This window comes from Mytilus galloprovincialis, chromosome 3 (genome assembly GCF_965363235.1).
Source record: "Mytilus galloprovincialis chromosome 3, xbMytGall1.hap1.1, whole genome shotgun sequence".
In the NCBI taxonomy this organism is placed as follows: Eukaryota; Metazoa; Mollusca; class Bivalvia; order Mytilida; family Mytilidae; genus Mytilus; species Mytilus galloprovincialis.
In genome coordinates, this window is record NC_134840.1 from 50,810,843 (window position 1) to 50,827,329 (window position 16,487).

Sequence of the window (16,487 nt, forward strand, 5' to 3'; positions counted from 1 at the left end):
TGTATGCAATACCACCAATGTTATTAAATGTCACCAGACGATCCAAAATATTAAAACTAAGCTTTATAATGCCCATGCGTCCGAAGAGCTTTATTAATTTATTTTCATTGGTAACGCTAAAAGCCGTATATTTGAACTTTAAGAATGTATAAGAACTGACACAGTGGACGAACTACTAGTATATGACTTAATATGATATCAACATATATTCAGTTAAGGTTTATTTGTGTTGACCGCATTCACAACTGCATAGAACCTCTTCTTTTGTTATAATCTGCGTTAGAGATATTATATAGCACTGCTTTGCTGTCGACCATTTACTCTTTTTCAAAGGATAGAAAGGCGACACATGTAAATTGCTCCAATGTAAGATATGAACAAGAACACATTAACTTGATAAAACGAAATGAGATGCATCAATAGGAAAAAACTTTAGTGAGACATAGAAAATGTTAAAAATGGAGACATGCTTAACTTACTTTCAGACTCATGAGAAGTTTATAAAATAATACGGATACGTATTAATGTTTTCTTATTGATATTACAAAAATATCGGATACCTACATTGCTTCAAATTTGTTAATAGGTACGATAAGAACATCGAGAATACATTTGACTCATGATGGCTTGATAATTGCTAAAAAAAATGAATGTTTTCTCGCTTTATTTATTTCTTAATTGGTAATCTTTATTAAAAACTTTGAACTCCCTTATTTAACTAAATCAAAAATGCTTATCTGTACCACATATTATCAGACGAATTTGGTTGTATTTTTATTTTCACTTAGAACTGTGGTCTTATTTCATACATATACACAGTACGGAGTATTGCAGTTCCTGTGTGCCAAATGTTCGAGGGCTCTATTTGAGAGGAGATATTTTCACCAGTTTTTCCACTGTAAAACTTATGATGTTAGCAGAAACCTTTTTGCTTTCATTTTACCAAACTTTTGTAGAACCTTCCTTAAATATATTAGATCTATATAAATGAACAGAAATAGACGTGCATGGGCATTCCACTCCGTTACTTTTAACAGTGTTAAAATTCAGTCTATCTAAGGTTTAATGCAGCATCATTCTGTATATACTCAAAAATTATGTTTGTTATGTTATATTATAGTTACTTCCAAGACGAAATATAATTCAACATCCATTTTATTTACAGTTCTAAGAGGTATACAGAATTCGCATACCATTTCCATTGTGGAGTGGAAAAACGAAGTATTTCAATAATAAACATAATTATTTTTTAATTTAATTTATTTTAGATTCAATAGCCATTAATGACCTAGTATTGAAAAGGGGCTTAAAATCAGTAAATATGGTATAGATTGATCTTCTTAATCCTCTCTCAGTACAATAATACTCTTAATATATGTACCTGTATATTAAATCCGTGGGTAATAATATCCCTTTATACTGGATTTTAAGGGATTAAAATATATTACTGAAATTACTAAGTTCTATATACATTTATTCTACATTGGATACGCAGTTTCTGGTTTGTGCTCTGTATCAAATTGATACGTTTTTCCTCAAAATGGATGATATACTGCATATTTTACATTGATGCATGTTGTTGTGGATTCACATTCTTCCGTTCTTTCAACAAATTCAATGTACTTGTGAATGAAAATCTTAGTTTAATCCGAATTTTAAGAAATGTGTTCAGAAGGAGTGCCAAGTATCAAGTAATTCTTAAAAATGTGTGTTTGTGTGAGAAGAAGGATCAATTTTCAATGTTCTTTCAAAATTTAAGATCATCCTGGAGTCGTTTCGATTTTACATGAATATATTGGATCAGATGGATATAAACGCTGAAACATCGGACGATGAGCTTGATATTAAAAGTATCAAAAGTAAAAAATCTGGTAAAAAGCGCGAAAAGAAAAAGGATAAGAACGAAAAGAAAAAGGAAAAGACAAACATAAGTGACAAAGATAATACAGATAAAGTGGAACGGAAGAATTCGATAAACAAATCATTTGTTACTTTTGGGGGTAGGTGCAATTGAGTTATCTTTCTTTCTCTGTAATAATAATATTAACGGTACCAATTTTACTGCTCAAGATGTGTATTTCAAAAATAACAATGCAGTGATGCTCGTGACAAAAAATATTTGAAAATCGAAACCTTATTTAAAAAACGAGTTTATAAACCAAATAAATAAAGACAAAAAGTATAACCCAAGACGGGCAAGGAATTACAGTTTTGCATGAGGGAGTTATATTTAGGGCCTGAATTTAAATAATTAAAAAAAAATTGTAGCAGCTAATAGTACAATATATGTATGTTTATGCCAGTATTTGTTTTAAGCTACTGAACTGAAAATGAAGTCACTTGATTTTCCCTTAGAAAAATACTATTGAATTTCAATCTATGAAATAACAATCCACAAAGTGTACTGTACTTACTTTCAGGATCTTTCAGTGGTGTATCCTTAAACTGAATGGGCGAAAGGTTTTCAGGGTCTGAAAGTGATTTATTAGAAGAAAAAAAACTTTTATTGTATTAATTTCGGCAAGTGTTTCTGTTTTTCTGAAAGTAACTTTTAATGTCCTTATTTAGTGCTATAGTGCTGGTATGATTTAAATGATACCATCAGAATAAATCCCTGTGTATTAACAAAGTGATTTTAGTCAAATTTAGGTTGAAACTAAAACTGCTTGACCTGTTTGTTTAGTGTATTAATTAGTATATGCTTCGGTGGAGGACATTTGAGCGAAAAAATCGGACTTTTAAGGGCCAAAGTAGAACCCATTTCAGCGCCTGATTTTTAACCCATTTTAGCGAAAATTAAAATTGTCAATGCCCATTTTAGCGAAAAAATTTTAACCCATTATAATATATAATAAATAAATAAATCTTTAATACAATCAAGACAGCACAATATAAAACATATGATGTTCATTAAAATACAGCACTAAATGTCTCAAGGATTTTAATCAAATGTTAAAAGTTAGTTCTAGCCTGGAATTTATATCCAAGAGAACGTACGTAATGGGCTGTGGATAAACCCCCGGTACAATACTGTTGAAATGCATAAGTAACTGTTCTTTCTCTTTATCTTGTCTAGATTGTGGGGCACATTCGGCTATACTTCGTATTTTTATATATGTTGTTGTTTGCAATTTGATAATAGAATCAAGAAAAACGCAAATAGCTGGGTGACAACTATAACATTGCTCATTATAATGGGCAACGAACAACTCTAGACCATTATTTGTTCGCTTTGAATTACGCTGAACGTCTGCCCAAAGCTTTATGAATATAATTATTCATCCAGGTAAGTTTTCGCTAAAATGAACTATCGAAAATATAGGTGAACGGATTAATCCGGCGCTAAAATGGGCTCTCATGTCGGCGCTCAAATGTCCCCTAGTAGTTCCAAATTTTTCGCTAAAATGTCCTGCGTCCATATGCTTAGACAATTATGTTTGCTGTGTTTAGTCTATGACCTTTCGGTTAAGCGTTTTTAATCTTTGACCTTTTTCTTTAGTATGTTTAAACTTCGAACTTTCTGTATTGCGTTAAGAATTTGACCTATGTGTTTAGTCATTTCCTTTCTGTTTACGTAAATTGTTTAGCAATAATTGACCGTTCTTCTTAGTCTTTGAACGTTTTGTTTAGTGTGTTTAGTCTTTGATCGTTCTGTTAAGTGTGTTTAATCTACACTTAAGTCCAGTTTAGTGATTTACCTTTATTTTAGCGTGTGTTGTCTTTGAAGTAAAACTTTTTTGTTTAGTGTGCAAAGAGATTGATTGAGCTTCAAAATTTTTATGTAAGTGGCTTCTCATAAATTTTCGAGCGTATGTACGTTGAAGAACATCAGAGAAACACGCGTCAATTGCTCTGGTATCATACGTTTATATTGTTTGCGTCGGTGTTGCTGCTCGTGCACTGTATCTCCGAGGTTACCCAACTCGGCTAATAGCTTTTAATACATGATTCAGTAGTGCAGTGTCACGGAATAGAAGTTCCTTCATAATATAATTTCCAAAAGGAAAAAAATATTCTGGAATATTATTTCAACAGGAATAAATATTACAGTATATGTTCCTAACGGAATAAATGGTATAGAGTATTTTTTCCAACAGTACTAGTATTCAAATGGTTCATTTTAAATTGTCAATATGTAAACAGTCTTTTATTAGACCGTTAGTTTTCCCATTTGAATGGTTTTACACTAGAAATTTTGGGGACCTTTATAGCTTTTTGTTCGGTGTGAGCCAAGGCTCTGTGTTGAAGGCCGTACATTGACCTATACTGGTTTACTTCTATAAATTGTTATTTGGATGGAGAGTTGTCTCATTGGCACTCACACCACATCTTCCTGTATAATTTTATTAGGTCAACATACAGTCTCCAACAATAGCCTAGAGACCGGCGTCTATACAAAATGTCAACAAAACCTCTTGTCTTATAACATGAGAATAACTTAAACAGAAACTACCAAAGGCCTGCCATCAACTATATCAAATTCACCAAGTAACATTTAAGAATTGAATGCTTCTTTTTGTAAATTTATTGGGGTGTAAAAGCGTTGACCGAAGTACATTTTGTTTGAAGCGCGGAAGCGCTTCATTCTAAAAATGTGCGCACGGTCAACGCTTTTACAACCCTATAAAGTTACAAAAAGAAGCATTCAATACTTATAATTACATGTTTTAGCTATGATCATGAAAACACGAATTTTATATATTTTTTTTATTTAATTCACCTGTGCACTTTATTGTTTTACCACGCGTATTATGAATGAAAAGTTGTATTGCTGAGCAATGCAACTGCTTACGGAATAACACGTGATGTGCAGTTAGCCAATCAGAATAAAGTATTATAATGAAACATACATCTAATGTAATTATTAAGCAATAAGAAATGATCAAGAACAGCCAAATATTAATTTCTGTCACTGAAAACTAGTATAATATTAAAATCTTTGATATAATCTCTTTGTATATAGTATATGTTTCTGATAAAAAGTATCAGGTCATTTTCGTTAAATCATGGAAGTATTATATTGACAATATAATAATTCCATGGGAAATTTAAGACAGAGACACATATATATATACTACAACTTATATTAACCAGAGACATATAAATTTAGTATACATGTCTCTGTATTAACTTAACTAATTGACACTAACCTTTTTAACAATTACTGAAATTTCATATTTTTAAATAACATCTTTAATTTCTGTTTTTGTCTGATTTCGGTATTTAGCAATTATTTGTCTAATCTGGGAAATTTGTATATAAGTATACTATGCTCAGATCTAACTTCACCAATTTGAACATGAATCATATTTTATATTACCCGCGGTTTCAAAAGAATGAATCGGCGTCGTTGACAAGGTGATTGTTTACATACAGTTGTCATTCGTCTTGTATTATAAATCCGCCGCTAAATAGATCTATTTACAATTTAACAATATTTTCTCTTGTCCTTCATGTTGCCACCTTCGCCTAACAATCGACCACTTATCAAATATGATTTCTCAATATTCCTAATTTCAGTTTTAGATTTAATCAAGTTGTATAATATACCAGATTAACAGTTTACAATATATTGGGGTATCCTGTGGGTAACCGTTGCATTTTGAATACGGTTAAAAGACGCATTGTCAACGACATTGGAAATTAAAGACGAGAATACTCGAAATTGTTTGTATTTGAGTTGGTTGTGTCAAAATTGTTATTTGTGAATGTGTTTTTTTAGAGACGATCCTTAAAAGAAATAAATATAGAAATAATTTGTGGTGTCATATAAAAAACAAAGTAGATGTGGTATAATTAATTAAAGATAGCTTTCGTGATTGTAGTAAATGCAAATATTGTAGTGAAATTTCTTTTTTATCCTTATAATTGTATCATTCATTCTCTAAAACATATCTGGATTCAATGTACCCGCATGAATCGGTTTATATAGAAAAATATATATATATATATATATGTAGCATTGAGGCGTCTATGATATTTTTGAAATGTTTTAAGCAAACACCTGTCCTTTTAGAAATTTACGAGAAAACTTGTTGAATCGGCTAGCACCGATCATATATCCCAACAATGCAGTGCTAACATGGGAGACAACTCCATCATGTACAAATATACGGTAACCAAAAATATACAAAGGCAAAAACCTACATATTTCGAATATATATGAATGAAAGTCTTTTCTTATTTCTAGAAACATTTTACTTCAATCTGTTTGAAAAATCGTGGGTCCCGCACACCTGATCTCCAACATTTCCATTTATCCACATACGAGTCATTTGGTCTCTTGTCACAGAAGAGTTGTCTCATTTAGCGGGCACTTCATCTTTTTTTTCTTTTATATATATATATATAATAAAAAGAAAGTGATACTGAAAAATGGTTAAGATCGAAATAAGCTATCCGACGTAAGAAATGGTGTAAAATCGCCTGTTATGATCTTTCCTTTCTGAATCATTTCAACAGCGAATTAAGTGTTGATACGGATATTTCGGCAAAGCTCAGTGTTTTTCTAATACGATGATTTCAGTAATAGAGGGTTGCTGTTAACTTTGAGAAAGCTATTATACAAAGGATTCCTTTTTTTAAGATACAGCGATGCGGACAGTACCCGTGTCTTCTTTGAGGTCCGCGTTCCCGCGAAGCCATTGAAAACGCGGACCTCAATGAAGACAGGTCGTGAATTGGTTAAATACTTGAAGCAATACTCTGGATGCCTATTCCGACCGTGCAAGGGCTGTATAGCCAGTCAAGGTCGTTAAAAACTTCCATTTGTTAGATGCCTATACTTATATTGAAATATTAACTAGCAAACGATGTTCAAAATAATTTAAGGCTGTTTTAAGGCATAGCCTTTCAAGATGTAATAATGATTTTGACCATGGCAAACTGTGAAATAATATCAAAACTTTTTATTTAACGTTTGGTATTGAAATAAATGTCACAGAACTGACTTTAAACAATGAAACCCAAATGCTAAAATGTATTTAAAACATGAAAGGGTAAATATGTGAAATGGGAGTTTTGGTCCCAACAGTTTAGAAATTAGGGGCCAAAAGGGTCCAAAATTAAACTTTGTTTGATTTATCAAAAAATGAATTTGAATAAAATAGTTAAAAAAAAATTTCGATTAAATTCTGCAATTCTCCTGTGGTGGGCCTCTTCAGTCATTGCTCAAGGATACCGGTAATGGCGGTTGTAAAATGGAATACACGTTTGTTGGATTGTAAATAAAGTGACGAAAACTATGAATATACAGAAGGGATGTGTAACGTTGTGATGTATTCTGAGAAAGGTTTAAATAATTGCCAAGAGGCTTGTTCGTTTTTAAATTGTGGATGACTTTCCGTACTCTTCGAATGAACCTTTTACTTCAAAGTGAGTGCTCATTTCAGTCAGGTTTTATAGGTTGAAAAAAAAGCCGGAATTTTAACAATTTTTTATTAAACTAGAAATGTAGGAAATTTTTAACGATTTTAGCAGAGAATATTATATGTCTCTGATTTTAGTTAATAAAATTTGGTGTGTTAATTTTTTTTTTCACTTTAAAAACCTATGTTCGACTATGTGTATAACAATTTTAACAGTTGAATTCAAGCCATACATGCATAATTATAATAATTTGAAGTTACCAGGTTTCCTCTATCTATAGAAAACAACCAAAAAAGATGAAGGTGTACAACTACTACCAGTGAACAAATCAAAGCAGCAGGCTGACAAATTTTAGAATTGCGACCAGGATGCTTTCAATCTCGGTTAAAATTAATCCTAAGGCTATTCATTCAAAAAAGAACATAAGGATTCAAGAAAATGTCAGTTTTAATTTGTTAAAATGTCTTTGGGATACTTTTAATTGACATTTATTGGTTTTGACTGATAATTTGTTTCCACTAGAATTTTGTTAGCTTGGAAAATGTTTCAGATTCTCAATAATCTTTAAATTAATTATATAACACATTTGTCAATAAGGACGCTGATGTACTGTTATTTTTATGAACATTATATCATTGATGGGTGTTCTATTCCATCCTGTTTCAGATTCAATTTCTGTACATGAAGTTGAACATGAAATTACGAATATTTTTTAACCCTGTTTTTGCAATTCATTGCTAAGGACATGAATAATGGAGATTTGGGTAGGGTGCACATGGTTTATCATGAAATTAAAGTCACAATCAACTTGCCCTCCTGGAGCACCTGAGATCACCCCAAGTTTTTGGTGGGGTTCGTTTTGTTTATTCTTTAGTTTTCTATGTTTTGTCATGTGTACTATTGTTTGTCTGTTTGTCTTTTTCATTTTTAGCCATGGCGTTGTCAGTTTATTTTAGATTTATGAGTTTGACTGTCCCTTTGGTATCTTTCGTCCCTCTTTTTGAAACTTAGTATACATGAACATGTACATGTTCCCTGTGATATGATCTTTCTTATTTAAATGCCAAGTAAGAGTTTTAACCCAAATTTCACGGTCCACTAAACACAGAAAATGATAGTGCTAGTTGGGCATCCTTGTACTATGGATATGATCTTTCTTACTTAAATGCCAAATAAGAGTTTTAACCCAAATTTCACGGTCCACTAAACACAGAAAATGATAGTGCGAGTGGGGAATCCTTGTACTATGGACACATTCTTGTTTTATACTAGTACTAGTAGTTGAATAGCAAAATTTACAAATAAAGTTGAAAGCAAGGACTATATACAATGTACATGATATACATGTACATGTACATGTACAGATACAAAAATGAAAAGTTTAAAATTCAATATAAGCATGTCTACTGCTTACAATATATCCAAGACCAATTATACTACATCAGATGCACATTTCGACAATTGATATCTCTTCAGTGATGCTCGAAGCCAAAATATTTGATAATTCAGATCCTATAAATACAAATGTTGATCTGAAGATTCAGCTGATCAACCAATAATACCTAAAGTACATGAATAGCCAAAACTGAAGAAGGAATTACATGTAAGAGTTTTGCATGAGGAAAACATAATCCTTATTTTATTACAGTAGAATTGAAAAGTCAACTGCGATTGCAGATTTAGAAAACATTGGATTTAAAAAATATAATGTCCAGTCAAAAAGGCAGTCACTTTGATTTTTTTGGTTCAAAAGTGAACCAAGTCTTCTTGTTGTGTAAAATGTATAAAATTCACAGGTCATTGGCGGATCCAGGGTGGGTTCCAGGGGTTGGAACGCCCCCTATTTTTTGCCTGATCAATGCATTTGAATGGGGACATAAAGTTGGAACCTGGGTTGGGAACCCCCCTTTTAAAATTGCTGGATCTGCCCCTCAGGTTAAGACTTTTATCTCTGGACCATGACCATCTACCCAATTTTTGAACCACAGAAGAAATTCTAAATATTGATATGGTGGCTGATTAACAATGGATGGATCTGTGTTGAAAATGGCAAATTGAATAACTCTTTATAAATTTTGTGCATCTGAAGTGTTTTTCTGGATTTAACTTTATTATGTTAAGCAGGAATTCTTTCAAACCTTAACAGTTGAAAGTTGTGGATGTAAATATGTGTTGGATCTATTCTTTTTCTAAAGTATCCTGTTCTTTTACATGTACAATGTATAGTGTTTGAAAGCGATTGCATAAAACTCGGTGATCAAAATATTACCAGCTTATTCTGACTAATTCTTGCACCTTGAACATGTTATATTTATGTAATATAAAAAAGAAGATGTGGTATGATTGCCAATGAGAGAGACCAAATGACACTAAAATTAACTACAGCCTAGTACAGGTCACTGTACAACCTTCAACAAGAGCAAAGCCCATACCCCATTGGCATCTATAAAAGGCCCCATTGTGTTTTTCTCCCCATTTCAAATACTATTGAATAAGCTCATAACAATAACTGAAAACCTGATATTAATTTATATACATGTAAGTTATTTATTAACATTCATAAAGATTTTACAATGCATAAAACACTAAGATACATGTATCAATATGAGAATATGGGTCCTTAAAATTGAGAAATTCACCCAGGAAAATTTTACGCATTATTCCCATTAATATAAACCTCGCAATAATTTGTGAATTTCAAATTTAGTGTAACCGTTTGGGATTGTTTTAACCAAAACCATCATTTTTATACGACCGCAAAAATTTTAATTTTTTGTCGTATATTGCTATCACGTTGGCGTCGTCGTCCGATTACTTTTAGTTTTCGCACTCTAACTTTTGTAAAAGTGAATAGAAATCTATGAAATTTTAACACAAGGTTTATGACCACAAAAGGAAGGTTGGAATTGATTTTGGGAGTTTTGGTCCCAACACTTAAGGAATTAGGGGCCAAAAAGGGCCCAAATAAGCATTTTCTTGGTTTTCACACTATAACTTTAGTTTAAGTAAATTGAAATCTATGAAATTTTGACACAAGGTTTATGACCACAAAAGGAAGGTTGGGATTGATGTTGGGAGTTTTGGTTCCAACAGTTTTAGGAATTAGGGGCCAAAAAAGGGCCCAAATAAGCATTATTCTTGGTTTTCGTACAATAACTTTAGTATAAGTAAATAGAAATCAGTGAAATTTAAACACAAGGTTTATGAACACAAAAGGAAGGTTGGGATTGATTTTTGGAGTTTTGGTCCCAACAGTTTAGGAATTAGGGGCCAAAAAGGGGCCCAAATAAGCATTATTCTTAGTTTTCGCACCATAACTTTAATATAAGTAAATAGAAATCTATGAAATTTAAACACAAGGTTTATGACCATAAAAGGAAGGTTGGGTTTGATTTTGGGAGGTTTAGTCCTAACAGTTTAGGAATAAGGGGCCCATAGGGTCCAAAATTAAACTTTGTTTGATTTCATCAAAAATTGAATAATTGGGGTTCTTTGATATGCCGAATCTAACTGTGTATGTAGATTCTTAATTTTTGGTCCCGTTTTCAAATTGGTCTACATTGAGGTCCAAAGGGTCCAAAATTAACAAAAATTGAATCCTTGGGGTTCTTTGATATGCTGAATCTAAAAATGTACTTAGATTTTTGATTATTGGCCCAGTTTTCAAGTTGGTCCAAATCGGGGTCCAAAATTAAACTTTGTTTGATTTCATCAAAAATTGAATAATTGGGGTTCTTTGATATGCCAAATCTAACTGTGTATGTAGATTCTGAATTTTTGGTCCCGTTTTCAAATTGGTCTACATTAAAGTCCAAAGGGTCCAAAATTAAACTAAGTTTGATTTTAACAAAAATTGAATTCTTGGGCTTTTTTGATATGCTGAATCTAAACATATACTTTGATTTTTGATTATGGGCCCAGTTTTCAAGTTGGTTCAAATCAGGATCCAAAATTATTATATTAAGTATTGTGCAATAGCAAGAAATCTTCAATTGCACAGTATTGTGCAATAGCAAGCAATTTTCAATTGCACAGTATTGCGCAATAGCAAGAAATCTTCAATTGCACAGTATTGTGCAATAGCAAATATTTTCAATTGCACAGTATTGGGCAATAGCAAGGAATATCTAATTGCACAATATTGTGCAATAGCAAGAAATTTTCAATTGGAATTATCTTTCTTTGTCCAGAATAGTAGTTGAATCAACTTAAATCATTGTTTTGTATATTCACTTTTACTACCAACTGATAAATTAAAACAATCTTTACCATTCAGTGATAACAAGCACTTTATTTTACATTTTAATATTTTATGATGTATTTAAATGAGTAGTTATTGTTGCAAACTCCATTAGGAATTTGAATTGAGATCAGTTTTGGAAAAAGGGAAAGGGGGATGTGAAAAAAAATGGGAGGGGGGGGGGCTAAATTTTTCTCATTTCAGATTTCATAAATAAAAAGAAAATTTCTTCAAACATTTTTTTGAGAGGATTAATATTCAACAGCATAGTGAATGGCTCAAAGGCAAAAACAATATTTAAGTTCATTAGACCACATTCATTCTGTGTCAGAAACCTATGCTGTGTCAACTATTTAATCACAATCCAAATTTAGAGCTGAATCCAGCTTAAATGATGTGTCCATACTTGCCCCAACTGTTCAGGGTTCAACCTCTGCGGTCGTATATAGCTGCGCCCTGCAGAGCATCTGGTTCATATTGTTTTTCTTTTTCTTTACAAACATGACTGAGAACTGAAATTTGCTATTACATTTGTACAACCATGTCTGATTTGTCCTGGGCAGGGGGACAAAGTAAGGAATGCTTATGAAATACTAATTTGTTAATGGTTTTTTTTGTGAATAACATACATTGTAAAACAAATGGTAAAAACAGAGTTACAGTGATTTAAGTGGATCAGTTTACATTGAGAACTGACTAACCAAGGTTTTCTTATTGATGACCTTAAAATCAATCAAAAAAATTAATTTTATGGGTTTTTTTTTTCTTTCCAGAGTATCGAATCCTTGGAAAAAAGGGTGAAGGTACATTTTCTGAAGTATTAAAATGTCAACATATAAAAGATGGTACTTACTGGGCCTGCAAGAAGATGAAACAAACATACGAAAGGTAAAATATGTGTTTATCGTGTTATATTTTCAACCGAGGTTTGAAAAACTAGTCTTAAAAAGATATGTGGTATGAGATTTCTAATTAAATGTGATCTAAGGTGTATTAGGATATACATGTGTATATCATTATAGGTAAAAGTGAAAGCTATTAAAGACAGGTCAATATCTCTTATACGTCAGTTATAAATATTGCTTTTTAGACGAACAAATATCACTGATCCGACTCTATCGTTAGGTTCAAAAGTATAAACATATTACACTTACGAAATCTTAGATACTAATCAATTGTCTTTGTCTGACAAGTGAAAATACTTTCAATCAATTATCAATTAGTATTTTAAAGAATATGTTTTATTCATAATACCATGAAAGTGGGCAACTTTTCGTAGTTAGTTATATCGTATTACTTAAAATTAATTTGAATTTAAACTGAAACAAACATGTATAGACAACTATTTGTATGTTAATGTGTTGATTTTTGTTTACATTTAGATCAGTAAATATTTTGTTAATATTTATTCATGGGGTGGCATGAGTCCAAAAATACCTTTCCTCTTTACAATAGATACATGGCCTTTAGTCTATAATGATCCCACCAGCAGACTATTATTACAATTAAGTCTTTTGATTATTTATGTACTAAATGTTGAATTGTTCATCAGATATTCATACATGTACATGTACCTCAATAAAGTTCAAATCAATAAAATCTATATTTAATAATTATTATAAAAGAATTAATTTGTTATTTGTGCAATGTTTTTGTCCCATTTATTAAGATATGTCAGCACTTTTTTTTATCACAGAAACCTCAGAAAACCCCTCTTACCATTAATGGAATAAAGATCAATTTATGTGTATGATAATGGACATTTTCATGAACATGTAAAAGAGATTATTTTATGAATACTATGAGATGTTGAGTTAATAATTGTTGAGATAGCAACCTAGCAATAAAAGAAATACACCAAAAAGACATCTTCGAGCTCATATTATCAAAGAAGACTTTTTGAAATGTAAATGTTGTAATCTAATACATGTGATTTTGTTATATACATGTCATTGCATGTACTGATTTTTAGTGGAACATAAAGCAAGGCAATCTGTCAGTCATATTCCCCAAAAGTCCTATTAAAAAACCCACAATAAAGATGGTTTATAAACCTAGAAATACAATGTATTAAAGGACATGTGGTAATATTGTCAATGAAACAACTATCAACCAGTGACCACAGGACAAGGATATTGAAAATGCTGTAGGACAATGCCCCTAACAATGTGCAAAACCTATTTCCTATTGTAAACTAAAAGAAGCCTAGGAATGGAAAAAATGTAAAACAATTCAAAAGAGAATACCAACAAGCAAATAAATGCCAAAGAGGCAGACAACAATCTTTGACAACCACTAAATTTGGACAGACATGTGCACATTTAGTATGTTGTACATATAACGATGTTTATGATAACTTAGCACTCTCCTAACCATTGAAATTTTTACATTTTGTGTTTATTCCAGGCTAGGCATATTTTAGCAATTTAAATCATAATATTCATTATGATATTTGTAATAAAAAAATAAATGAAAATATATTGATTTTTATAGAAAGGCTTTTATATTCCTTCATACATGTACATGTATTTATATCAATAATTCCTATCAAGTACAGTTTATTTTCTAAAATTCATCAACTCAACCAATCCTGTTAATGCTAATATTTATATTGCACTCTAAAATGTAGCCCAAGTTTAGTCTGACCCTCACGTTGTCGACAAACCTGATTTTTAATTCACTATTTCTCCTTGAAATTGACCCATTTTTTTCCATGTAAAAAGTCATAAAGTTATAACATCTACCATTTCGTTTAATGTATACCAAATTTTGTTCTGATCTGATATAACTGGTCATTCTAATTTAACAGTAAATGTTAACTTTTGAATATTTATCTTAAATAACTAACTCATAGCAGTTATCTTTCTGTGGGTCTACTTTGGTCCTTAATCACTATTGATAGGATTTATTTGCATATACAAATGCATTTAAACTTTTTATAACTTCTCCGTGTTATAAATTTATAAAAACTTAAAAGCCATTGCCTTCTTACAGTACTTCCACATATTTACCAAAAAAAAACTGACAAAATTTTGTTAATATAAATATAAATTTACAAGTAACAGGAGTAATGGAAGTGATAAAAATCCAATTAAAATAAATAAATAAGAATTAAGTATATTGTATTGATTCATCATAGGAAAAAAAATTCCAGAAGTCATGCACTTTCTGGATTAATATCAATAATTTGTAAAGATATACTTGGTTAATACTAGAACTACAATACATGCATAGGATAAAAGATAATTAAGCTGAGAAATGGTAAAAAAGATTCCCCTAATTCTTATTATGTCTTACATTTGAATAATGCATTTACTGTCACAGTGTCATAGAAAACTGTTACATACTGTTTATTGATCTGCATTTAAATTATCTTTTCATATTGATGTTCAAAAAGTTTTGAATAAAATGCAGATTGAGATCTTTTCAGACTATATCATAAAAACACATCTGTGAATGGTGATGTGTTAAGTTTGTAAGAAATGTCACACAGGCTGAATTCTGAGTCGGTCTAGACTAAATATCTTAGGAAGAACATGTTCTTTTTATGTATAAGTTATACTTCATCTTCAATAAGGTGCAGAAAAATATGTATAGTAGGAATATATGAATAATGTTTTCATACTGGTTTCAAAATCCAAGTTTATATACGAGACTATATATTATATTATCATAAATAAGTATAGAAATAAGAAGATGTGGTATGTGTGGTATGATTGCCAATGTGACAACTTTCCACCAGACCCAAATGATGTAGAAGGTTATCAACAAATAAGTTGAATAATCATATACATGTATGATTGCATGTACGTGTACATGTCATGCATGTAGATATATACATTCAGTGAATAATAATGATAATAAATTAGTACAGTAAATAAAATATAACGGATGTTTCAAGAATATATACATCTCAGTTTCAGGACTATGAATTATAATGTTTGAGTCATTCCTTTTATAGTTTTATAACAAAAGTCTGGCAAATCTTTACATTAATTGAAATGTAATAGGATAATAGATGAAGCAGTATATTTATATATAAAAAATGAATAGCTCAGACTTTTTCTATAAACAGAGGACCTTTAAATAACTTCAAATTTCTATTAGGTTTTAAAAAACTCAAAATTTATAGAATTATTTGTTCAAGTATAGGAAGCAGCTTCTACCTTAAGGAATAATAACTCAAAGCTATAAATGCCATCAAATCTTTCTTAAAATTTACTAGAAGAACCAAAACTCTACACTTATACAGTTTCCTCTATATTCATATTGGTAAAGACCTCATGGAAGTGTTTGATGAAGAATTTATGTAAAATAATTGTTTATTGAGATAAACTAGAGGGCTGAAAATAACAAACACTCAAAATGAATCAGATATTATCAAAAACTGAGATTTTTCGTGCATATACTTCATGATATACAGGTATTTTCCAGTACACCATGCATAAAACCCCACTTTTATGCATTGTATGTGTTTTAATGTTAAAATATTCTTTCTACCATTTTAATTATTTAACAAAAATAGCAGGATTCAAAGATTTTGGAAAGGTTCATGTAAAGATTATTTAAAAGATGGACTTCTGCAGAAATTTGGTCACCTAGTTCAAGTGAAATAAACATATAGTTTAGCACATTTTATTTAAAATCAAATGACTTTTTATTGATCTGATACATTTTTTGATGCACCTATATTTATAGGTATCTGAAGGTAGATATCTTATCATTGTTTATTTTATACTTACAGTATTGAACAAGTAAACAATTTAAGAGAAATCCAAGCCATGAGGAGACTAAGCCCCCATTCCAATATCCTGGAACTTCAGGAGGTCATATTGTAAGTACAAAATGTAGTTAATTTGGGGGACAGGTGATCTTTAGA

General features: G+C 30.9%; 1 protein-coding gene across 3 annotated transcripts in view; it reads left to right on the top strand.

Annotated features, from left to right (window-relative positions):
• The first annotated feature begins 1,479 nt into the window (after positions 1–1,479).
• Positions 1,480–16,487, top strand: part of LOC143068248 (MAPK/MAK/MRK overlapping kinase-like) — a 37,683-nt gene continuing 22,675 nt past the window's right edge. Inside the window, exons 1-3 of one of the 3 annotated variants that reach the window (XM_076242156.1) lie at positions 1,480–2,000; positions 12,382–12,496; positions 16,353–16,442. In XM_076242156.1, the coding sequence (XP_076098271.1) occupies positions 1,787–2,000; positions 12,382–12,496; positions 16,353–16,442 (419 nt within the window). In that variant the 5' untranslated portion in view covers positions 1,480–1,786. Of the gene's footprint in view, positions 2,001–7,165; positions 7,375–12,381; positions 12,497–16,352; positions 16,443–16,487 lie in introns of those variants that run through there. The other 2 variants (XM_076242155.1, XM_076242157.1) reach the window with 2 other exon arrangements.